The following is a 24,252-nucleotide window of genomic DNA, read 5'->3' on the forward strand; positions in this document are numbered from 1 at the left end:
CGGCCCCAGCCCGGCTCGGCCCTCCGCCGGCGGGAGGCGCGGCCCGGCGGCCAGGGCCCCTCGGCTCGGCCGGTTTCCCTCCGCCGGCGCCGGGCGCTGCTCCGTGAGCTCCGGGCGCGGCCGCGTCCCCGCCCGGCCTCTGCCCGCCAGCGCCCCCGGCTCGAGGCCGGCGGGGGCCCGAGGCGGCCGGCTACGCGCGGGAGCCCGAGTGAGCGCAGAGAGAGGCCGCGCGGCCCGAGTCGCAGGAAGGCGGCGGCAGCAGCGGCGGCGAGGCCCGAACTCCGTCCGGACTTCTTGGGCTCCGCAGGCGCAGGCTCGGCCCGGCCGGGCAGGGCGCGGAGCGCGCGGCGGCAGCCGGGGCCATGCAGGCACGCTACTCCGTGTCCAGCCCCAACTCCCTGGGAGTGGTGCCCTACCTTGGCGGCGAGCAGAGCTACTACCGCGCGGCGGCGGCGGCGGCCGGGGGCGGCTACCCGGCCATGCCCGCGCCCATGAGCGTGTACTCGCACCCGGCGCACGCCGAGCAGTACCCGGGCGGCATGGCGCGCGCCTACGGGCCCTACGCGCCGCAGCCGCAGCCCAAGGACATGGTGAAGCCGCCCTACAGCTACATCGCGCTCATCACCATGGCCATCCAGAACGCGCCGGACAAGAAGATCACGCTGAACGGCATCTACCAATTCATCATGGACCGCTTCCCCTTCTACCGGGACAACAAGCAGGGCTGGCAGAACTCCATCCGCCACAACCTCTCGCTCAACGAGTGCTTCGTTAAGGTGCCGCGCGACGACAAGAAGCCGGGCAAGGGCAGCTACTGGACGCTGGACCCGGACTCCTACAACATGTTCGAGAACGGCAGTTTCCTGCGGCGGCGGCGGCGCTTCAAGAAGAAGGACGCAGTGAAAGACAAGGAGGAGAAGGACCGGCTGCACCTCAAGGAGCCGCCGCAGCCGGGCCGCCCCCCCGCGCCCGCGCCCCCCGAGCCGGCGGACGGTGCCGCTTCGGGCCCGCAGCCGCCACCTGTGCGCATCCAGGACATCAAGACGGAGAACGGTACGTGCCCCTCGCCGCCCCAGCCCTTGTCCCCCGCCGCCGCTGCCGCCGCGGCCGTGCCCAAGATCGAGAGCCCCGACAGCAGCAGCAGCAGCCTGTCGAGCGGGGCCAGCCCCCCGGGCAGCCTGCCGGCCGCGCGCTCGCTCAGCCTGGACGGCGCAGACCCCGCGGCCCCCGCGCCCCCCGCGCCGCACCCCGGGCCCGGCTTTAGCGTGGACAACATCATGACGTCCCTGCGGGGGTCGCCGCAGGGCGCGGCCGCCGAGCTGGGCGCGGGCCTCCTGGCGTCGGCGGCGGCCACAGCGGCGGCGTCGTCCCGCGCGGGCCTCGCGCCCCCGCTGGCGCTGGGCGCCTACTCGCCAGGCCAGAGCGCGCTCTACAGCTCCCCCTGCAGCCAGAGTCCGGGCGCGGGCGGCGCCGGCGGGGCGGCGGGCGGCGCGGGGGGCGCGGGCGGCGCGGGGGGCGCGGGGACCTACCACTGCAACCTGCAGGCCATGAGCCTCTACGCGGCCGGCGAGCGCGGCGCCCACCTGCAGGGCGCGCCCGGGGCGGCGGGCGCCTCAGCCGTGGACGACTCGCTGCCCGACTACGCGCTGCCCCCGGCCACCAGCAGCAGCGGCAGCTCCTCGTCGCTGAGCCACGGCGCGGGCGGCCAGGACGCCGGCCACCACGCCGCGGCCCACCAGGGCCGGCTGGCCTCGTGGTACCTGAACCAGGCAGGCGGAGATCTGGGCCACTTGGCCAGCGCGGCGGCGGCGGCGGCGGCCGCGGGCTACCCGGCCCAGCAGCAGAACTTCCACTCTGTGCGCGAGATGTTCGAGTCTCCGCGCATCGGCCTGAACAACTCTCCGGTGAACGGGAACAGCAGCTGTCAGATGGCCTTCCCGGCCGGCCAGTCTCTGTACCGCCCGTCCGGGGCCTTCGTCTACGACTGCAGCAAGTTCTGACCCCGGCCCGGTCCCCGCGCCCTGCGAGCCGAGCAGAACTGAAGGGAACCCCAGGGCAGGAGCAGCCGAGAGAACCAGCCCTTCGTGCAAAAACGAAACTAAAAACATTCTATGTTAAAACCTCGAGAAACGCTCACCGCGCCAGCCAGCAGAAATCCCTCCCAAATTCAAGGCACCAGCGCCAGCTACGAGAGAAAACTGTATTTTCTTAAAAGATTGATTCAGAGCCGCTTCCACTGTGCCTTCCTAAATAAACAAAACCCTGAACTGTGCTGTCCGAGGGCGCGCAGGCACGGGGTGTTAAAGGACAGTGTTACTCCAGCTAGCACGTAAGTCTTCTTGCTTTTCAGAGACTGCTTTCCTGCCCCCGCCTCTGCTCCCTACGCTTTCCTCTCGCTTTCCTCTCCCTCGCCTGTAAGATATGTTTTCTCCTATGTCGAAGGGAGGGGGAAGTCCCTGTCTAGGAAAATCGCTTTCTTTTTATTCCTATGGACTTGTTTTAAAATGTAAATTGCAACATAGTAATTTATTTTTAATTTGTAGTTGGATGTCGTGGACCAAACGCCAGAAAGTGTTTCCAAAACCTGACGTTAAATTGCCTGAAACTTTTAAGTTGTGCTTCTTTTCCTCATTATAAAAAGGGAAACTGTATTAATCTTATTCTATCATCTTTTCTTTGTGTTGAACGTATTCATTGTTTGTTCATGAATAAATTGCCATTCAAGTTGAATGAGACCTATATGTCTGGGTACTTCCATGCAGCCTGAGTAGAAGGGAAAGATTTCAGAGATGAAACTCTAGGAGTGACCAGCGCTCCACCCAGATCTCTGAAAACTGGAGAAACCCTCCGACCACCAATCCATGTCACAATTGCGCTAAAAGCCTTTTTGCTTAGGTATTTTTTTCCTTCTACATCTTCTGCAAAATGTATTCTCTAGTTAATTTGCTTTGTGGCTAGTAAAAAGATTTCCTAAAGAGATCTGAGTGGGCGTCTACACGTATTTTTTCTTAGTAACCATAGAACGAGGCTTGAAAACGTCCAGCCGGCCGGTCGGTCCGCGGTCTTCCCACAGCGAAACCTGTGTGCGGAGCCGCGAATTTGTCCCAGATAAAATAAGCGGTCGGCTTGGCTTGTGTGTCCCACGGAAAGCTTCAGTGCTACGTCCACGCGAGCAAGATGCTGAAGAGATTTTAACCTGTTGATTCCAGTCCTTGTTAGGAGGAGAAATGAACCGGTTTTTAACGTGTGTATAGAACTCACCCACACTTACAATCCTTCATGTATTACACAGAAGGATTGGTTTTTTTAATTAAAAAGATATAAATATACCATGGGTTAGAAAGGGATATTTAATCTTTGGGAAACTGTTTTAGAAGCTATGTTTGTAGAATAATTATTTTTGGAAAAAGATTTAAAGCAATAACGAGGAAGAAGAGAAGGGCAGAATATTTTTGTCTGGGGTGGTTTCTTTACGACCCAGTTTTTCTCGTTAATTTACAGTTAAACCTACGGGGCGATCTGTTGGCCCTCCCCCGTTTTGTAAATAACCCAGGAAATGTAATAAATTCATTATCTGAGGGTGATCTGCCCTGTCAATCAGACTTTGAGGAGATGGCGATTTGATTACAGACATTTGGGGCCTTTCAGTTTGTTTTCAGATAATGCAGTTTCCTATCTGCGCTCCTATCTGGAGGCAACACTTAAGCAGTAATTGCTGTTGCTTGTTGTCAAAATTTGATCATTGTTAAAGGATTGCTGCAAATAAATACACTCTAATTTCAGTCAAAAACAGCTTTCCGTGGCCTCTGATTGCTCGTCCCCTCCCCCAGGCCGGTAACCTAATAGCGGAGGAGGACGCGGTGGGCGGTGTCCTCCCGGAGCCTCTCTGCCCCGCTGCAGTTTTGGGGCGCCGCACCCCCGGCCCGGCTGCCTGCATTCCCTGGTCGCCCCTCCACAGTGGGCGGCGCAGGGCCAGGACCAAGCCGCCAACGCCCAAGGGGAACTGGTGCGGGACGGCTCCCCGGGCTTTTTGGAGGAAGGCCTGGTGGCCAGAGCAGGGACTTGTAGGCCCGGCCAAAGAGCCGCAGCAGGTGACAGCCAGCCTGGTGGCCTGGAGCGCGGTGACCGACTCCGAGGCCCGGTAGCTGCGTACCGAGCGGTTCTCGGTGGCCTTGTGAGTAGTTTTGGGGTTCAGGGTGCGAGCGAACGGAGCCCCGCGGCCCAGCACTGGCTCCCGGCCGCGCGGCCTCCCTGCGCCCCGGCCACCCCTGCAGGACGCTTGGCGGGGACGGCGGGGCTCCTGTCCCTGCGCCCCCGCTGCCCCGCGCGCCCTTCCCGAGAGAGGCATCGTCGGGGAGAAAATTGCCTCCGCGGCGACCTCGGAGTCGGGCGAGGCCATCGCCAGCTGGGGCGAGGCGCGCGCGGTCGGGACACCGGGGCGGGGGACCCACTGCGCCCAGCCCCGGCAGCCGCTCCGTCTCCGTCTCCGTCTTCGCGGCGCCCGCCTTTGTTTTGAAGCACACGTGGGCCGGGCGGCGGGGCGGAGAGGTCAGCGCACTTCGCCACGCACGGTGGCCCCGCGGGGCTCGGTCCCGGCGCTCGCACGACCTCCGGCAGCCAGGCGGGCCTGCCCGGGCCGGCTCCCCCGCCCCGCAGCGTGGATCTGCTGAGGCTCACGGGCCGCGGGGCGCCCGGCCTTGGCGCGCGGTGAACTGGGGTGCCGTCCGCACTCCCGCAGCTTCGGCTGGCTTGGCGACCCGAGGGCGCCAGGGCGCAGGCCAGGGCCGGCCGGGGAGCCCGGGGAGCGCCCTTGGAGCAGCACTGGGACCGCTGGTTCGGGCTGGGACCCCTCCCAGACCCGCAGCCCAGGAGCCCGTGTGAGGGCGTGAGTGCGGTGCGCTGGCCTCGCGGGCCTCTGCTCTCGGCGGGGGTCCTTTCCAGGCGCCAGGGTCCCCTTCACAGCGCTTTGCCCTCTTCCATTTCAAAGTTTGAAAAATTAGGCCTGGAAGAGGCATGGGCCTAGGAGGGCGAGTGTGTCACACATCTCTGGTTACTTCTGTGCAGAGCGGAAGCTGTGTTTGAGGGGAAGGAGAGACTTACTATTCTGACCCGTATGTGTGATATTTGCGAGCTATATATTTGCTCTTGGATTCTCAAATCCAATTTACGAAAAAGCAAGCCCTGCCAACCTTAGTTAACCTGGAATTACACTTTAGTGGCTTGCAATTTGGTGTGTGCTTTTTCCTGTTAGCAAAGGAGGCTTCTTTTCTGTAAACTAGTCTTAAGACCAACTCCTAGCTCTGTTAGCTGCTAGGAGGGTGAGCGGACCAGAGGGGAGCTGGAGAGATCCACAGTGGCTGGCAGGCTGGTGAACGGGCTTAATAATCAGCGCGTAGCCCGTGTGGAGCAGTTTGTATGGCGCGCGTGTGATGCGTGCCATGTGAAATCTTGCGTTTGGCAGGTTGCAGGCGTGGCTGGAACGCGTGCTGTTTTCCAGGGTTACGTGGTTAGCAGGCCTTCTTCACTGGGGTGCAGGCAAACAAGCATGCCCTTTACCATTTATCACTGCACACAGCTAGTGTCACTAATAATCGATGTTTGCGGAGGACTAAGGGGCGATTGTCCTGGTGGCCGGTGTGAGCTTCTGGCCGCTTCCTGTTGGGTCAGAGACAAGGGTCAGGGACCGAGAGCCCTCCAGGCCCTCCGCTCCCCTCAGTAAACTGGCTGGGAAAGGGCTTGGCCCTTTTGCCTCCCTCCACACCCTGTCACAGGCTGGCAGAGGCAGCCCTGTCTTAAGGTGAGGACATTCCTTTGGTTCTTCTGGTGGAAATCCCAAGGGGCCCTGAACTCTGCTGGTTCCGTGGCCTGGCCACACAGCCCACAGGGCCAGGTGGTGCTGTCTAGGCCTCTGGCTCCCACCCTGGCATTCCTGGTGTCTTCTGGGTCCGTCAATGGTGCCCAATGCATGGCCAGCTCCCGAGCCAGTGTCTGGCAAGCTGGGCCCCACATCTTCCATCTGGAGGGGGGTCACATTCGCCTTTGAGTCCCCTGGCCCCAGGTCCTGCCTGGCACTTTAGGGCCTTGTCTGCTGCCTGCTCTCCATTCGTGTCATGGCTGGTTCACGGAACGTTCCACTGTCCCACCCTCCCATAAACAAATGTCGAGTTAAGGGTGAGATTGATGGTGTCCAAGCCATAAAAGCCAGCTGGGCAGGACAGACTGCGACTTGGTGTGGATAGGCAGACAGAAAGCCTGGGTATAGCGGGGGAAAGCAGCAGCGGAGAGCTGCAGGCAGAGAAGTTGGGAGCTCGGAAGCTCAGGGGGCTCAAGGGCAGGGGGTGCAGTTCATGCAGCCGTGAGGAGGTGCCATGGCCGGGGTGCCAGCCGAGGAAAGCCTCCCTGGCAGACACAGGTTTGTGCAGAGGGCCACTGTATGGGTGCTCTCAGGCCCACCTGCACAGAGGCCTTCCTTGCCACAGTGGGGACCTTGCTGGGCAGGCCAACCCTGAATTGCAGCATCCTCCTTTGGGTCGTGTGTCTGACCCAGCCGTGAAGGAAGCCACGTCTCTGTGCCTTCCTCCCCTTGGCTGTGTTCTTCCTCCCTTCCGTCCACCTTCTATGAGAAGGTCTCGGGCTCTAGAGTTCCCCAGAGGCCCGCTCCCAGCTCCTGTGCCACCACGGCCCGCTCTGCCCAGCCTGCCTGACAGGCCGAGATGGCCACTGCTCTGTGTCACCCAAAGTTGCACCTGGGCCTGGGACAGACTCGTGGTCACAAGCGAGGGTCACAAGCGGGCAGCGCTGGCAGGTCCGGGCTGGGGAAGGAACACTACTCCATTAAATGAACTCCAGCTCCAAAACCTACTCCGGGAAGGAAGGCTGCTTCTCCACCAACATGCTCAACCTGATTAAGAGTGGAAAATTGGGGAAAATGTACCATGTCCGTCTTGTTGGAAACCAAAATGAGACGCAGAGAGTTCGGGCTGGACGCAAGGCCTCTGCTGCCCTCCCTCACATCTTACCTTGCTTCCAGAGAAACTCTGTTTTGTATTACATTTTTTGTTGTTTACATGATTTTTTCCCTCACTGGTTTTAAATTTGGAGCACATTGAGCGTATTACAGGAGATCCAGTAGGCTCTGGAATTTCCTTGCTTTTGAGAAAGGGCACTGAGCTGGGGCTGGAGCGGCTGTCCAGGCCCTCGGCCTCCCTGGTAGCACTGCCCCAGACCCAGAGCCCAGTAAGGGCCCCCTCCTGCCTGGAGCACCTTCCTGCCCCTATACCTCCCACCCACCGCCCCCTGGGGGTCCTGGCCAGGAAGGGCTGGGTGGGCTGCTCCCGTGCCCGAGTCACCAAGGCTGCTTGTGTGGGCAGCAGGATCTGAGCCTGAGGGAAGCTCAGAGGTGGAGGCCATGGCTGGCCAGGGAGGCCTCCTCCTTGGTTGGTCTCTGCAGGGTGGGGAGGTGGGGTGGGTCTGGAGCTGGGCCTCGGGTAGTGAGGGCTTTGCGGAGGACTTCCTTGGAGAGGTGTGCACGTGTGTGTTCCCCTCCCATTACCCACTCCAGGGAAAAAGCAGGAAAACCAACACATTTAGCGCCATTAGCTCTTAGAGGCCTCTGTTTCCTTCAGGAGGAAAGCAGGTCGGGGCTGGCGGTGCGGCCCCAGTGATGGGATAGCATGAGAGGGCTGCGGGCTGGGGAGCACATGCTGGCCCGCAGTGTAGGGCAAATGACTCCAGGTTGACGTTAAGAGGAGGAACAAAAACCGCCTTCTTCAGTGAGGGATGCAGGGCACCCAGCACCACAGTGGCCGAGCGGTGGCAGCGCCCTTGAATCTAAAGACCCAGGAGTGTCCCTCTGCTTAGCCAAGCAGACCATGCTGGTCCAGCGAGAAGGCCCTGTGAGCGTGGGGCGGGGGTGTCCTGAGTCTCCAAGGCCGGGTGTCCCCACGACTGCTGTGGGCCCAGGGGCTGCCTGGAAGGTGCTGGCAACAACCTGATGTGAGTGTCTGGTGACAAAGGGGCAGCGTGAGTTCTCCACTATTCCAAGCCCCTGGGACAGACTCGTGGCTCAGTCACTGCTCAGGCGGGAAAATGGCATGACAGGAAAGCATCGCCAGAGCCTTGCCCAGGCAGCTTCCTAGCCATAAAAAGCCAGACGCCAGTGGAGGTCCTGACCCCATCCAAATATACATTCTGGCCGCTGCGGCAGCCCAGGCCTGCGGGGCCTGGGGAGCCCTAGTTCCATGGCCTCCTCAGCATGCAGCCTGCTCCCTACCTTGGGTCTGGAGGCAATGGGCCCGGGCTGCTGTGTGCGCACCAAGAGGCGGGGCAGACACAAAGGCTCTCTGATAAATGTGGGTTTTCTTCCTGGGCACCAACCCTAACCCTAACCCTAACCCTAACCCTAACCCTAACCCTAACCCTAACCCAGCAGGCCATCTGCTCCTTGCAGTGCATGCGCAAGCAAGAGGCACCCCTCAGAGCCCAGGGACACCCTCAATATGCACACCTCTCTTCCTTCCATACCTTAGCTCGAAAATCCAGAGCCCAGGGCCTCATAGAGGTCACAGAACCAGTGGGCAGGAGCATCTGGCCACTGTAGCAGAGTAGCTAAGGGGTGTACCCAGGGAACACCTTGGCTCTGGGGCCGCTGAGACCAGACCCAGGCCCTGCAGGAACCCTGGCCCAGGGCACAGCAGAGCACAGGCCCGCCAGTGCAGGGACCAGAGCCCAGTGCAGGGACCAGAGTGGGACAGCAGGAGGCGGGGGAGGGAGCTGGGGGTGCCTCCTGCTGCTACTGCTAGAGGGGCCACACCATGTCTTCTCAAAGGACACTGAGGAGTGGGCAGCTGGGGTCTCAGTGGCCCCTGCTGCTCAATGATGAAACCCTTGTTTTTGGAGAGATGCGAGTGGCATGCTAAGATGCTGATGTGTTTGTGAGAGGCAAGTGTGTGCACATGCGTGTGCGTGCGTGTACACACACACACACACACACACACACACACACAGACTAAAAGCTGGGTACCTCCCCCCAGCCATGCTGTCCCCTGGAAAACACACTGTAGGTGAACTGGGGCACCTTTGGTTACAATTTTAAAATCTTACAATTCAAAGCCTGGGCGTGTGTGTGTGTGTGTTTACAAATATGCTAATGAGCCCTACAAAGTTCTGATGATTATTTATTTATTCAAGATAAATGGGGACCTTGTTTTAAAATAAAACCTTAAAGTGTTTCTCCTCGAGAGCTTTCACAGATGGGAAGGGCTACATTTCCCCTGCGGTTTGGTAGTTGATACTGGGGAATGGGGACCACAACGGGCCCCAGCCTGGGCCTGCTCTCACCTGGCACCAGATCGGCCTGCATGGGCTGCCAGGAGCTACCTCTCGGGACTTTATCTGTCCCAGAACCTTAGCGCTTCCCAAAGGTCTTCTGCCGGCCGGAAGGGAGCACAGAGGTGTGACAGGTTTACTGCTAAGCCCCACGGAGGCCACAGAGGCCACAGAGCCCGCCTGGACCAGAGAGGGAGCCCTGGATGGAGCACACCCTGCCCTTCCACCGGTACCATGTGAGTGTCCATAGGTTTAATTTTCTAAGTCTTCACCAAAAAACCCAAAACAAAACAAAACAAAACAAAAAACCAAACCAAACAAACAACCGAGGTGGGAGATGTTTTATGGCCCTGAAAAGGAACAGCTGGGGTTTTCAAAGCAGGAAAGAGAGCAAACTGCAGAGCAAGCCCGCCTGCTGACATTTAAATTGAGATTTAAGACGGGAGAGAACCTTTAGTAAGAGCTGCCACCAAGGATGGCCACACAGATTCTCCTGAAGCACAGCACGGAGATGCGAGAAAATCCGTGCTTTGCTCCTTCTGAATATCAAGTGCGGGACAGGAAGCTGCACAAAAGCCTCCTTCCCCGACACACTGTGAGTGAGGGACAAGGGCAGGGAAGGTGGCAATTCAAACACCTCTTCCTTCAGAAAGTGGGAACCTCTGCTCCTCCAACCCTGCAGGGTCCTGGGGTGGGGCTGCAGGTGGCCGGAGGAGGGCTGTCCCTGGGGTCAAGGCTCAGAACCCACCCCAGTTGTGTGACAGCCAGGGTTCTGGTGGTGTTTGTGAGGCTCTCCCGAGGTGAGGCGATGGGTGTGAGGTGGCAGGGTGTGAGTGCACCTGTGTTTGTTAAGGAGGGAATGTGACCTGTGTGAGGATGGTGCTGGTGTATGACCCAGGTCTGTGTGTCTGTGTGTGTGTGTATATCTGTGTATCTGTGTGTCTGTTAATCTGTGTGTGTCTGTGTGTATGTCTGTGTCTGTGTGCCCACCAGCCCACTAGGTCCTGAAAGCCCAGGTCTCAGTGACCCTCTGCATCCAATTAGCAGCAGGCGCCGCTTGGGAGTGGGGACTGCGTCCTGTGGTGGCTTCTGAGCACAGAGTGGCCCAGCTCCTAGCACTGCTCTTGAGACTGCCCCAGCCAGTGGGCAGCTCGCACAGGGCCACCACAGCACACAAAGCGCCTCTCTCCTGCACTGTGCCAGATCCCGGTGCTCTGGTGTTCCGCCCACCAGAAACCTGCTGCAGAGCCGCAGAGCGCTCTCCGCCCTCACACGCATGTGCACAGGCCTCAGTGCCATTTGCCATCAAGTTTATTTTATTTTCCTTGGAAGGGGAGTGACGGGGAGAAGAGTGCTGACCTAACTGGTTCTGGGACAGCGCATGGTGTATGGTGTGGGTGCGGGATGCACACCTGTGCACAAGTCTGTGGTGCATCCCTGCTTGTGGGAGTACCTACTGTCATGTTGAGGGCACCTGGTCACCCTCGGCCGCCCGAAGGTCGCACTGGGCCGGGAGTGGAGGCCCCAAGCTCTTGATCGAAACTCTCCAGTCGCTGCGGGCTGGAGCAGTGAGGGTGTCAGTCACCTCTGTGCACGGCTCCGACGAATGCCGAATGCGGCGGCAAGGAGGTTTGATGGGAGACTGGAAATCACACCGTGGACGGACTCCAGGAAGAGCGCGGTGGTCCTGCCCACAGGGACGCACCTGCAGCCTCCGCCCACCCGGCTCACCAGGGCTTCTGGGGGTGGGGAGCAGGACATCTAAGGAGGGCCAGCGGGGAGCAGAGGGGGCACTGCCCTGCAGCCGGAAGTGCAGGAACTTCCCAGCATCTCCGGGGCCCGGCGAGGAGTGTCCCCGTACAGGGAGAAAATCCCGGCTTTCTCACAAGGGCGAATCCCATCCCAAGGCCCCGACTTGGGCGTTTCTGTTGGGGACCACAGTGGCTGCTTTTATAACTTGGAGAAAACAGCAACAGTGACTCTTAATGCTAGTTCGTAGAAAGATCGTTTTTAATAAGAAAGAAAAACAATTTGAAGGCCCCAAAATTTCTCCAAGTGACATAATTTCAAGTAAAGTGAATGTGATTAAAATGTCTTGATTTCACAAAACCGCTCAGCAGAGGCATCTGACAAAAGCGCGTCTGAGGGGCGCCCTGCACTGCAGTCCCGGCTGCCACAAACCTCGGAGTTCCGCTCCGGCCAGCGCGGGGACAGCAGCAGCGGCGAGGCTCCCAAGCGCGGGCGTTCAGGCGTTGGGGTTGGTCCTCATGAGCTCCACATCGGCCTGCACCATCTCCCGCACCAGCTCCTGCAGAGTAGACCGGGTGGCGGTGGGCGGAGCTCCAGCCACCACCTAGGTAACAGCTCCCCGCCCGGGGGCGCCCCGCCCCCCCTGCCCAAGGTCCCTGCGGGGAAGAGACACTCACATCAAAGGCCACCCGCGGCTTCCAGTTCAGCTTCTGCCTCGCTTTGGTGCAGTCTCCCTGCAGAAAGTCCTGGGGAGCGGAGAGGAGGAGGTGGGTCGGGCGGCCCCTGCGTCTCCGCGCCGGCTTCCTGCTCCCAGGTCCTTGCTCGGGCCGAGGTGACCCGAGCAGGGCTCCAGTGCTTAGGGTACCGCCCGCCCTACCAGTCCCAGCTGCATTGCACACCGAGGCCCGCTGTCTACACTGCTTCCCCGCTTTTTTTCTCCAGCAGAGTGTTAGGGACGCTACGGGGAGACCTGTTTCGAATTACAGAGCAGCTTGGCAGAGGAGCGAATGGGCGCGTCCCGCCCTGGGTCCCACGGTGGCACTGCTTCCACCTGGCCACGCGACGTGACAGGACGTGGACGGGGACGCGGGCTCTGCGCCCCGGCTTTCCTGGCCACTGTGAAGGCAGACGCAGGCGCGCGTGCACACACGCACGCACACACGTACAAATACGCGCACACGCAGAGTAGCACGCGCCCCTAAACCGAAACCGGCGCCACAGCAGCACCGCTCATCCTCTGTCCAGGCACTGCATGGTCGTTCTGTCTGCTCGTCCTCTCCTCGGTTGCGAGGGGAAATGCTGCTCTCCATCCATTAGCTCTGGGGCCCCCACCCTGCAGGGACTGGCGCGAGCGCTGTGGCACAGAGCAGTCCGAACCTTCTCCCAAGCGGCCCCTTGCGGGAAGTCGCTGCGCGCCTGGAAAACCCAACCCTCTAAAGGCCTCCACGAGGCAGGCAGCGGGGAAGGCAAAGCCGATCTCCCTGCCAGCCCTGCTGGCAGTTTCTTTACTGTACTGCAGGTCTCTGTCGGCTGAGCGGAGGAGCGCAAGATGAGGGTTTGGAGAGGAGCTGGGGAGAGGGCAGGGGTAGGGGCGGGAGGGAAGGGAAGACCCGTGCTCTGCAGTCCCTGCTAACAGGGGCGCAGGGTGCTACCATTAGTGCGACTTCCCTGGGCAGGCGGTGCAAAGCTGTGGGTCCCGCGCAACAACGAGGGCGGAGGCCGGGTCAGAGGCCCCTGGTGGGGTGTGAGCGCCTCTTTCAGACAACCTATGCTAGTAACTGATCTCCAGGACCACCACCCCCACCGGGCTAAAGGAAACGGCTCCTGGACGCCGCAGGTAGGGTTTTGTCCTAGACTCACTCTGTGAAGGTCGAGCTGGACAAACCCCGGTGGCATCGCCCCTGGGTGCCACCTCCACAGCCCAGCCTGGCACCAGGGCGCCTGAATTTCCCTTTGCGCCCCCGCCCGTGCTCCAGCCCACTCAGGGAGTCTCCCCAGCCATCCGCCCTTGCTCTTAGGCTTGAATGAACCGCACTCTCAAAGGCTTCAGATTTCACAATACCCCAAGTACCTGTTTCCTCCCCAGAGTGTCACTCAGAGTACAAAACAAGCCCTTTCTGCCAGTGTGAAAGCCCATACAGGAATTTCTCGGGAAAGGTAGGACTCAAAAATTAGCAATTAGCACAGTGCCCTCGGAGCGCCAGCTAAGTGGGAAAACCAAGTAATTTATTTCTCTTTCCTTTCCTTAAGTAAACTCGCATAGACTTTCACAATGCTCCTCTTTTACCAGAAGAGTCTCACAAAGACACTCATTCTTTTCCCCAGAGGAAGCTGAGCCGCGTGGCATCCCGAAGCGGCCAGCCCTGCTCTCAGCCTCAGTGCTGCAACAGCTCCCTGTGTGGAGCAGCAGGACCTTCGTTCAGTCCCCAAACGCTGGCTGTCACTCGGCCAGTGCCACGGAGGGTGCAGTTCATGGCTGTGAACTCAGAGTTAGCAAAACCCCAAAACCCAGTTTGGCTTTGAATCATCTCAGGAAGCTTGGGAAAAGGAGCTCTGTATTGTAATTATGTTTGTTGTATTTTTCTACAAGTAGCTCATAATATAAAAACAACCAGGGAACTACAATTAAGGAAAAAGAGAAATGGTTTTCTAAAGCTTAGAAACAGACATCGTCGCTCCCATGCGCTGTAAAAGTATTTCATTGAAACCAGAGAAGGCCCAGTTAAACTTCCCAATTTAGTCTTAAGTCCAGTTCTTACCCTGCAGTTGAGCAGCTTCCTTTAACCTTCTGCCAAGGCCGTGTCTCCCTGAAATGGGATTAGACCAAGAGACTTTGGGAGGGCAGAGTGTGGGGACCCATCAGGACAGCAGGCGGCTCTAGTGCCAGCTGCGAGTCAACATCTGGGCCTGTCCTCATGCTGGTGCCCAGTCGAATCTGAGTTTGTTTTTGTTTTGCAGTGCTGAGGTAGGAACCCAGAGCCTCCCACGTACTAGCAAGTGCTCCACCACCCAGCCATGCCCCAGCCCCTGGTAAGAAGGGACTGAGGCTGTCCCCTTGTTTGGACCTAGCCATTCTGGAAGGGAAGTCTATCTCCCGAAAGGCTGCACAGGCACACCTAGTGTGTGGCGGGCGGCTGTGTGTGAGAGCACAGGCCTGGAGCCTCCGCTATGCACAGCGTCCTCTGGCCTGCAGGGAAGTCAGGTCATGCAAGCTGGACTCTTACCAGAAAGTCAAGGGGGGCAAGAATGGGGGGAGCAAGGTGCTGTGAGCAGGGTGCATGAGGCTACAACACGCCATGTTCATATTGTTTTAAGAGCTTTTGAATGTCTACTCCCCCCCCTCCCCCCACACACACCCTGGATCTCGGGCAGTTCCTGAGGACAAGGGAAAGGAGGGGTTTATCTACTTCTCTCTTCTCTGTGGGGCAGTTTGGCTCCTTCTTTATTTGTAGTCTTAGAGCCATAACAGGACAACGGGGCAGAGCTGAATTAAAGTGATGATTTTATGTATAGTTTCCAGAAAGGACTCTGTGCACTGGGTGGTCTGGAGTCTTTCTGGAAAAAAGACACAAAAACCTCTGAGAAAAATTTAAAGCATTTCTATGTGAATATGACATTTCCTGAACTCTGGCTTCTGGTGTCTTCGCTGTTTTCATTGCTGTTCCTGAGGTGCACTATACAGTTTCAATATGTAATTTATTATTGTCAAATTCAATTAAGTTTAACTGAGCATTTTACAGCAGCAAAACAGCGTAAGCCTTTCCCATTTGTTTCCTCCCTTCTCGAACTCTGCACTGCATGTTATTTGCCTGACAGACTGCCCGTCTGGCTGCAGGGTCCAGGCTCAGGCCCCAAGAGCTCGGCACCCACCTCGGCGCCCACAGCAGCGCCCGGCAGAAGGATGCGCGTAGCTGCAGCGATTTTTCAGGCTTTCCTGGCTCCTACCCTTGCTACAGTGAACTGATAAAGTGCCAGACCAAATCCTGGAAAAGTCATTAAGCAGTTCCTGAGGCCACAGCAGCTCACGGAAAATCCAGGCAAGGAGCCTGCACCAAGCCATTATTGTCCCCTGACTCCAGGGCCCTGTCCTTCCACCCTCGGGGTCCCTTCTCATGGCCCTCAACATCATGTGGCACCTTCACAGTGCACTGGTGACCGTTCTCCTGCCCTAAGCCTTATCCTGATTGTTCTTTACCATCTCAAATCCGTTTGGCACCGCCGCCCCTTTCCCTAAAGTCTGTAGAGGACGTTGTATAGTAAGGAACTGGTATCCCGCTGGGGAACTTTTCTAAGTTCATAATTTCACTCCTTTTCTCCACTGTTCACTGAGTTTGCTTTGGGAAAATTTTAATATTTAGTGTGAAGTGTGCTGGATGCCACATTTCCGCAGCAGGTTTGCCGGATGGGACTGCAGAGAATGCCTGTGGAGGCAGAGACTCGGTTTCTGAGTGTGAGATGGCTCAGAGGACCCCGCCCCATTTGTGACATACACAGTGACAAAAATGCATGCCGAATTGCTCTAAGGAAAAGGCGCAGAGACAGTGGATGTCAAGACCGATGGAAACCTGGTTAAATATCTTCAGGAATGTTAGTCATGGAGCCAAGAGTGGCACAAAATATATTCAGTTTTTCCTCCTGTTTCTCTTAGAAAAGCAAGGGAACAGAAGAATGCCCGTGAATTAGGTCTCGATCTAACTTTATGCTAACGGAGACTAGGGAAGGCCCACTCTGGGGCGATGTTTTTTCTGGGAAAGACAGGACTGCAGTGCAACCCCAGGAAGACACTTGCACAGAGCAAGGCTGGACAAGCAAGACACTCAGCCTGCGAGCTCCCCAGGAAGACATGGCAGGGTCTCTGCCCGGCAGCTGGGCTCTCCCAGCTCCCGTGTGTGCCTGGTTGAATCTGTGGTGGGCGCGAATGAAGCTGGGAGCAGGAGGAAATGAAGGGCGGCATGTGGGACGGGAACGAGACCTCCCTCTGCCTTCCCCTTCACTGCTGTGTATTAGCGCAAATTGAAGCTGAAGCCAGGCCGCTCTTTTAATGACAAGGGGTGATAAGACACAAGAAGAAATCAGCAGGTCGTGTGTCTGCTCAGGAGGCAGCTTGGGGACGGGACCCTCCATCAGCAGGCGGCCTGGCCTCTGCCAGCCTCAGGGAAATCGAGTCAGTCTGCATGGCCCCAGTGAGTGGAGGTGAGGCATAGTGCTCAGGCCTTGCACAAGGGTCCTGGACTCCAGACACCCACCCCAGGGCCCTCTCACTGTCCCCCTGTCCCTGCCCTACTGGTGGCCTCAACTGTGAGCCCCATGAGTCACGGGTCAGACACGCCTGTCTGTCCTCCTGAATGGCACCAGTGCAGGGGTCTTCAGGATTCAAGTCTCCTCCTTGATCCCATTTTTTGGGAGGGGGCTGCTTAATTGGTCAAATTCGTCATTTGGGGCCAGCAGCTGTGAAGGGCTCCTAACCCAGGGAAGGCAGCACGCCCAGCAATGTGTGTGCCTGGGTCTGAGGAAAGTGGCATGTGGCCAGGAGCTGCCGTAGGCAGCACACACCGGTGCTCCCAGTGTTGCCTGTGAATGCCACAGAGGTGTGGCCAAGAGATGAAAGTCATTTGTTTGATGAAGAAGAGCTTAGTTATCCATTGGCAATGCAGCCTATGCAGCGATGCACCTTTCTAACTTTTATTTAAACCAACGGTGGAAATGTAGTTAGGCAAAAAGAGCTCACGGGCCATACCAACAATGCAATCACGGTGGCTGCCGTGCCCAGGGGTTTGATGTCCACAGAGTCAGCCACCTGCAGATCAGAATTCTTGGGAAAGGCTGTGCCTGTGCAGATCTTTCCTTGGGGTTATCCTTTATCCAGTGTGGTATCACAGCTATGCAGAGGGCGCCCACACTGCAGCAGGTGTCAGAAGCCACTCAGACATGGCTGCATGACTTACAGGAGCACAGAAGTCACCGTGCATGCAAACACATGCATTTTATGCCAGCATCTTACGCATCTGCAGGTTTTGGTGGTGACGGTGGGGATCCTGGACAAATCCCCTGGGAATGGACACTGAGAGGTGACTCTAGGGGGAATATGGGCTTTAAATTTAATGGTTTTCTTTTAAATAGAGTTTTACAGAATCTTCTGGGAAAGTCCTTTCAGGTCAACACACTTGAGACACAGCCAAAAAATGCTCCTTGTTTCTCTTACAGCCATAGGTGCCTTGCTGTGTGGGCCACTGGGGTGGCAGCATCCCCCTGGGGAGCGGGCTGGCCACTTGCCGCCTGCCCACTGCTGGCTCTTGTCCTTGGCTAGGGAAGAGGAGAGGCACCGTCCCCCAGCACCGTGGGATCAGATGCCACCTGAACTCGCCAGCTTTTCTCAGGAGCCATGCCAGTGCTTCTGGGAGCCCCTGACTTGCAGGTCGGGGTTTAATGGGTTGCTTTAAGTACAGTGAGCAATGAAATTTTGGGGGCCCAGCTTGTCTCACACATACAGATGAGACACCACGGCTTTCTGTTCTTGCTTGAAGTCTGCAATTACAGTGGAAGAATTAACCTCTTCTCTGAGCATTGACTCTTAAGAGTCGTGTCAAGCCAGGGAAGGCCATGGGAGCCTTACGTGGGAGCCTTACAGTGACTGGATGCGCCTTGTTCTGATTCTTCCCCTGACCCCCACTCGCTGGGCCAGCCAGGGCAGGCGGGATAGGAGCCGTGTGGGTCGCTGACGCGCAGCTGTACTGCAGGCCCATTAAGATAAGATTGTTGGTGACCTCAGCACTCAGGCTTCAGAGTCAGCACCGTCCTTCAGCTCGGAAATGACTGGTTAGTGTTAATAACTGGATCCTGGATGTAACGATTTACCCTTGCTGGAAGGAGGTGACGCGAGCCCCGAGGAAAGGAGATAAAGTACCTTTAAGTGGGCTGATTAGGGACTTTTGTGACATAATTAGCAAGTGGCACTCTGGACACAAGACTATGGTAGCTTTTCTTTTGCCATGTAGTACTTTCTGCCCTCAAAGCACTTTAGAGACATCAGCTAATTAAACCTGAGGACAACCACATTCCAGATGCAATTCAGATCTCCCTCTATTCCAGGTGCCTCTGTCCTAGAGATGAAGACTCTGTACAAAGCACCTCAGAGTTAACAGCCAGACGCTGTCACCTGGCTGATCTGTAGCCTCTGCCTTCTCATCCGGGATCAGGAAGGCGGCTTCAGCCACGGGCACCTGGATTGCACAAGCGCAGGGATCTTCCTCACTCCCATTTCCTTCTCCTTCATTAGGAAACCTGCCCTGCCCCTTACCACATCCTCCCACTGCTTAAACATCAGTGCCAAAGAGCACCCACAGAACATATGCTCCCCAAAAGAGAGGTGCGCTATCCCCCCCCTCCCTTTGAGGCTTTCCTTAATTTATGTAGTATATTAAGGTCCTCCAACTCCAAAGCCTTCCTTCAAACCCCCCCCCCCCACACACACATACAGATCCGACTCCTTCCTGAAGCCAAATGCAAATGACAGGACGGGATCATTTTGAATGTTCAGCTCTGTGCTCCAATGTTCACGCCCTCAGCAGCTTTTTTTAGAAATTTAGGACGCACTGAACAAATGACCACATCTAAATCACTGCTCTTTGGCTGCCTTTCCTGAGTTTTTGAGGAAACATTAAGAGAACTATCCTAACAGTTGTGTTTCTTAAGAGGCACACACAGAATACAGACTCACATAAAGAGGAGCCCTCAGGTTTCCTGCACCTATTCAGTTGCTTCCTGTGACTGTAGCTGATAGAGGGCTTTAACCTTCTGCTGGGGGTGCATGGTATGCGGCTACCTGCTCTTCACCAGAAGAGAGAGGAACAGAGTCCTACCCCTGAATTTATCTGTGAAGATATTGAAGGCAAATAACTTGATTAATGTCATAAAGCCACCTAGTGGTAGGGTTCTAGTTCTCAGTCTGGTGGCCACAATACTCAAAGGACAAAAGCCTGTGCAGAAGCCGTGCAGGCAGTGTTCTGGGAAGGGGATCTCTGCACAACACTGTGGCCACGTGGGGGAACCCAGCACACCCCAACATGTGGGCTCACAGAGGAACATGCACTGTGACGCCCGATATGCACGTGGCTTCAGAGCAGGCGAACCAGGTCAACAGCTATGGGGATAGCACTGACCAGGAAGGTGTAGAGGCCCTTGGGGTGACGGAGAGGAGCGTGATTTGAATGACCTGTTTGGCCGCACAGTCGCATGTTCACTGTGTGTATATTGTTAATTCCATGGAAATAGTTCAGACATTGCCAGCACACAGCCTCGCGAGACAGACAGGAACTCATAACATGGCTCAGCTACCTAGTGGGTGCCTAACATCACTGAGCTTTGGGGTTAGATCTGCATAATGGGGAACAGTGCTCTCCCGGCAGCGTGGCTGTGAACACTCAAGATCATACACAAAAGGTGCTTCCTGCCATTTCCCGCCTCTTCTCCTTCCCTGATTTTTGGTGCTGGTAACAGAACCCAGGGCCCCATCACGTGAGGCCAGTGATCTGCCCCTGAGCATCAGCCCAGCCTTGAGTTCTTCTCGAATTCTTCTTTTAACCAGTCGAAGCCAGATCATGTCTTCTGCTTTTCTCCAGTTACTGTACACATTGCCTAACTCTTGACTGTCACCAGACATTGAGTGCTTTGGGCACTGGGTGGCACCTGCAGGCAAGGCGAGCTTTGGCTGTTATGGTGATCACATTCCACTGGGCAGCGATGACAAAGGTCACAGAGGCATGGGTGAGTGTTGTGGGGAGTGAGGATAGAAGACAGCAGTGGGGTGCTGCTGGGCTGCCCTGTCTGAGGAAGGATCTGGGAGACATCTGATTGGAGGTCTGACTGGTGAGAAGCAGCCTACTGCTGAGGAGCTGCGTGAGAGGGTCTTGGGCAGATCACAGTCCTGCGGTCCCTATCATGGGCTCAGGCCCTCCTCCACAGGAGCCCTGGGTCACAAGCGTTATTCCCTCAGCCACACCTGCTTGTCCCTTAGGGCATCTGTGGGCCACAGCTAAATGCTGACAGACTTAGCTGGATGGAGGCTGAGGCCTAGGAGTTCTCAGAGGACAGGACCCATTTCCAGCTCTATGCTTGCCTCTCAGGTGAGCTGCTTTTGTCTGGAAGCTCCAATTCCACTGGGTGGCCCTTCCCCCACCAGACTCACCACTCTCTGCTCTGTTTGGGCCACACACTCTGTGGGCCACGTCCCAGGGACTCGGTCCGGCTACTGCAGTGGGGGGTCAGGATGGTATCCAGTGGCTCTGCAAGACCAGGGACCAGGACCTGGCTGGGAAGGGCTTCTTGCACCTCTGCCTGCAGCTGGTTGGAGCCTAGATGCCCTGGCCGGCCAGGCTGCCATCCCCATCAGCGCTCAGGAGGGGGCCAGCCTGAGCTCACTCGAGTTGAAGATTTGTTTACTATACTCTATGTATGGGGATGGGTGTCGCGGATCTCTCTCTCTCTTCCTTTGTCCCTCTGTCTCTTTCTGTCTACTTTTCTGCAGTGAAAGAACCTGCTTTGTAAAAACTTGGTCCTTTACCATCATTCATGGAAGCACAGAGTCTGTTACCCGAGGTTCTGCCTGGGAGGTCAGCGCTGTCACGGGGGTTTTCACAGCAGGCAGCGGGCACTGTTAGGCGAGGTGAGGTGGTGAGGCCAGCAGGGCCTGGATGAGTGACAGGAGTGGAAGATGTGGCTATGGGAGCATTCAGGACCTGTGCTGGAGGCAGAGCACACGGACTGGCAGGTGGGTGGGACAGGGTGAGGCCAGAGAGCTCACGTGGAAGAACTCCTGGGCTGCTGCACCTGTGGGGACTGTCCCCTCTTTAAGGCAGTGCATGAACTTTGAGTGCTGGCAGCAGTGTGTGAGCAAAACCTTCTCCTGCAGCCTCACGGGTACTGTGTATTATGCCCACATCAAGGAAACCTCTCATTTCCAAGTTTGTACAACACAGATTCCTTAGAAAATGACTTTTGTCAAATAGCCAGTGACTTCTGTCACTGCATGGGACACACTTGCTCCTCTGAACCTCAATTTGGTGTCAAAGCCTCCTGAGGAGGTCTCTGGACTGGAGCAGGGAGCTGGGTCTCTGTCCTAGCTATGCCCTGGGAGGCCAGGGATGGCTCACCTCTGCCCATGGTCCGAGCCTTGGGACAGGAGCCCCAGAGGTTAAGGCAGTCACACCCACTGTGCCCTGCCCAGCACGTCCCACTTTTATCCTCTAGGACAGCAGGAGGAAGTCCGAGAGGTAGCCTTTCACATGACATCATAAAAGCCTGATTTATCGCCAGCCACCAAACATCCAGAAAATCATAACATCCTTTCAGGAAGATGCAGTGGAAAATAATAGGGCGACTCTGATGAACGTGTTGGTGGGGACTCTGAATGTGACACTGCGCAGGAAAGCCTGGCAGGTGCCTCTTGCTGGCAAGGAGAGTGTCTACCCTAGGGCGGGCCAGGAGAGAGCGTGGCTTTCTCGTCCATAGATAAAGTCATCTAGCCGCATTTTTCCAGCTGGCCTGAAACAGCATGCTGGGGCATGGCACACAGAGACGAGAGCTACCGGTGTCAGCACTCTAAGAGCAGGTCTCCCTCTGTCGCCTGCTGCTCTTCTGGGGAGGCCAGGCCAGGCCATAGCATCTCTGGGGCACCAATGGTCTCCTCCTCCCGACCCTGAGCTAGGTCTTTCTTTGATTGACTGACTGGTTGATTACTCTTCACACTGGCATAGAACCTAGAGCCTTGTGCAATTGTGCACGCTAAGCAAGGGCTCTGCCCCAGCCCTAGGCCTGTCTTCAGCTCTCCCCTTTCTCACAAAGCGTTTTTCTGGGGCAGTGTTTCCAGGGTGCTGTGTTGCTGTGCACCATTGCTGAGGCAGAGGGGCTGGAGATGCGGAGCAGAGGCAGCCAGGGTCAGGGGAAAAGGAGGGGTGAGTTCCTCAAGCCCCGGAGTCTGTCCTGGAAATGTCTGTGTTTCCCCACTGCTGCCCTTGCTCAGGAAGTTGATAAAAGCAAACCAAAACTCTTCTTTGATACCAATAAGCACAGGAAAGAGGATGGATAAAAACAGTCCAGAGCCTAGGACAGTTCTAGAATTCTGGCCACATCAGTTCTATAAAGTCTGTGGATAGAGAAAGTGGGTCTCTCTCTCTCTCTCTCTCTCTCTCTCTCTCTCTCTCTCTCTCTCTCGATGATTGAACATAGGGCCTTGTGCCTGCCATGCAAACACTCTACCACCAAGGTACATCCTCAGCCCTTTTAAAGATTTTATTTGGAGGCAGGGTCTGGCTATGTTGCCTGGACTCTGCAAGGACCTGCGATTCTCCTGCCTCAGCCTGCTGTGGAGCCAGGATCACAGGCATGAGCCACTGAATTTGGCTCCCTGCTTCCCCTCTTTGCAGGGTCCAGGGACTGGGGTTGGTCGCAGGCTCACAGTTTCACTTACTGCACTGGAGTCCCAGCCAGTGTGCCTGCCACACACTGTCCCCACACAGGGCTGAAGGGTACAGTGAGCAGGTCCAGCCCCAAAGCCTCTCTGGTCTCCTGGAAAGTTCCTAGAAGGCTGGTGCTGGCAGGCCCCCAAAGAGGGATGGGTCCCCTGTGGGCCACAGGGCCACCCCAAAAGAGGAGCTGCCCCCATCACACGGCAGCCCCACCCCACAGCTCTGGTGCCACTGCACACCTCTGCAGCTGGTCCACTCAGGCCTGATTTCCTAGTTTGCACCTGGGCAACTGGAATGACCCTGTGCTGCTACCTGGCTTAGTGACCTGGCTGTATGTCCTGGCCTGTCTTCCACAGTGGCATGGCAGCTGAGGGCACTGAGCGTGAGTCAGACAGGGAGCCAGGGAAGCTGTGTGCTCAGCACATAGCCCAGGAACAGGCCCCACCCTGCACCCACCCTGAACTCACAGTGGGACGTGTGCTTTCTGGTGGCTCCAGACAGCCAGCACTGGGAGACCCTGGCATTGGTGTCAGGGAACTGAACAAGGTCCACAGGGACCTTTTGGGAACCAGCCCCACCACAGCTGGGGCTCCAAGGGCATATACCATCTACGCAGCAGGTGCCTGTGCAGCCCATCGCTCTGGGTGAGCATCACCCCAACTGAGGGCAAAGCGGGGACAGGAACCCCACCACCACCACTCAGAGCATTGTCCCATGGCCTGATCCGGGGCGACCAGTACAGGCACAGGAAGTCTTTGCTGAAGGGGCTTGTGAGTGAGGTCCCTCTCTAGGGTGCCTTGATTCAGGGCAGGATCATGACTGGGGTAGGGGCAGGAACTGGGGACCCTTAAAGCCAGCAATAGCAGCATCTACTGATTGAGCCCCTGTTGGACTGCGTGGCAGATGTGCTGCATCCCGTATTGCTTACCCTGCCAACCCAGCTGTGCCACATGCAGGTAAGGAGATGACGCTCCCATAAATTCACCAAGTGCCCCTCTTCGATGGAGCCCAGGCTGACCCAGTAGTCTGAGTTTTGGTGGGGATCAAACTCATGCCCTTGTGCTTGCCAGCAGGCACCTGTGCTGCTGCTGCATCCCCAGCCCAGGCCTCCCTCAAGCACTGTACTCTTGTTGAGAAAGTGTGCATAGACATTCAGCCCCGAGTGGCAGCTCCAGCTGGGGCTGAAGTGTGTACCAGAAAGAGAGCTTGTTAAAGACTGAGAGAAGAAACGGCGCAGCTTTCATTCCATAGAGGGCCAGAAACAGGAAGGCTGCTGGTTAGACCGCTCACCTAGTGAGATCCTGCCAGATATCGGTGGGGCGTCCAGAGACCAGGATGAGGTGAGCACAGGGCTCCCTCAGGTCACTGCAGGGCCCTGGGGTAAGCGTGATGCAGCCTTGGGTTTTCAGAGCAAGAGAAACTTGTTTGTCTCTTACCACAGATGAACAGTTTTACAGAGAGAAGCTTAGCAAGGGAGAAAGCGTCTTTGATTTGATTGATCTGATGAATATCATTTTCTCAGAAAGAACTATGGATTCCTCAAGAGCCTTCAGGATCAGTGAGGAGCCTCTACCTGGCCACGGGGCCACCTGCACGCATAGCTTCTGCTCACGCAGCCCTGATGCTCCGTGGCCATGTGCTTCCGAGACTTCCTCTGGCTGACCGAGCTTGGGGGAAGTCTTAAGAAGCTGCTGCTTTGAAAGACCATAAGGAG

At 57.0% G+C, this 24,252-nt stretch overlaps 2 protein-coding genes across 3 annotated transcripts in view; one reads left to right on the forward strand and one right to left on the reverse strand.

Annotated features, from left to right (window-relative positions):
- Positions 1-3,790, forward strand: Foxc1 (forkhead box C1). The gene has a single exon (XM_063259788.1). The coding sequence runs from the start codon at positions 363-365 to the stop codon at positions 1,998-2,000; it is 1,638 nt and encodes a 545-aa protein (XP_063115858.1). The 5' UTR covers positions 1-362; the 3' UTR covers positions 2,001-3,790.
- A 7,523-nt stretch (positions 3,791-11,313) lies between these two features.
- Positions 11,314-24,252, reverse strand: part of Gmds (GDP-mannose 4,6-dehydratase) — a 515,013-nt gene continuing 502,074 nt past the window's right edge. For both annotated transcript variants that reach the window (XM_063259789.1, XM_013145063.2), the window contains 2 exons: positions 11,754-11,822; positions 11,314-11,635 (listed from right to left, as the gene is read on the reverse strand). In XM_063259789.1, the coding sequence (XP_063115859.1) occupies positions 11,573-11,635; positions 11,754-11,822 (132 nt within the window). In that variant the 3' untranslated portion in view covers positions 11,314-11,572. The remainder of the gene's footprint in view (positions 11,636-11,753; positions 11,823-24,252) is intronic.

The sequence above is a fragment of the Cavia porcellus genome, unplaced genomic scaffold, assembly GCF_034190915.1.
Source record: "Cavia porcellus strain 051 isolate PalLab524CR breed Dunkin Hartley unplaced genomic scaffold, mCavPor4.1 scaffold_13, whole genome shotgun sequence".
Taxonomy (NCBI): domain Eukaryota; kingdom Metazoa; phylum Chordata; class Mammalia; order Rodentia; family Caviidae; genus Cavia; species Cavia porcellus.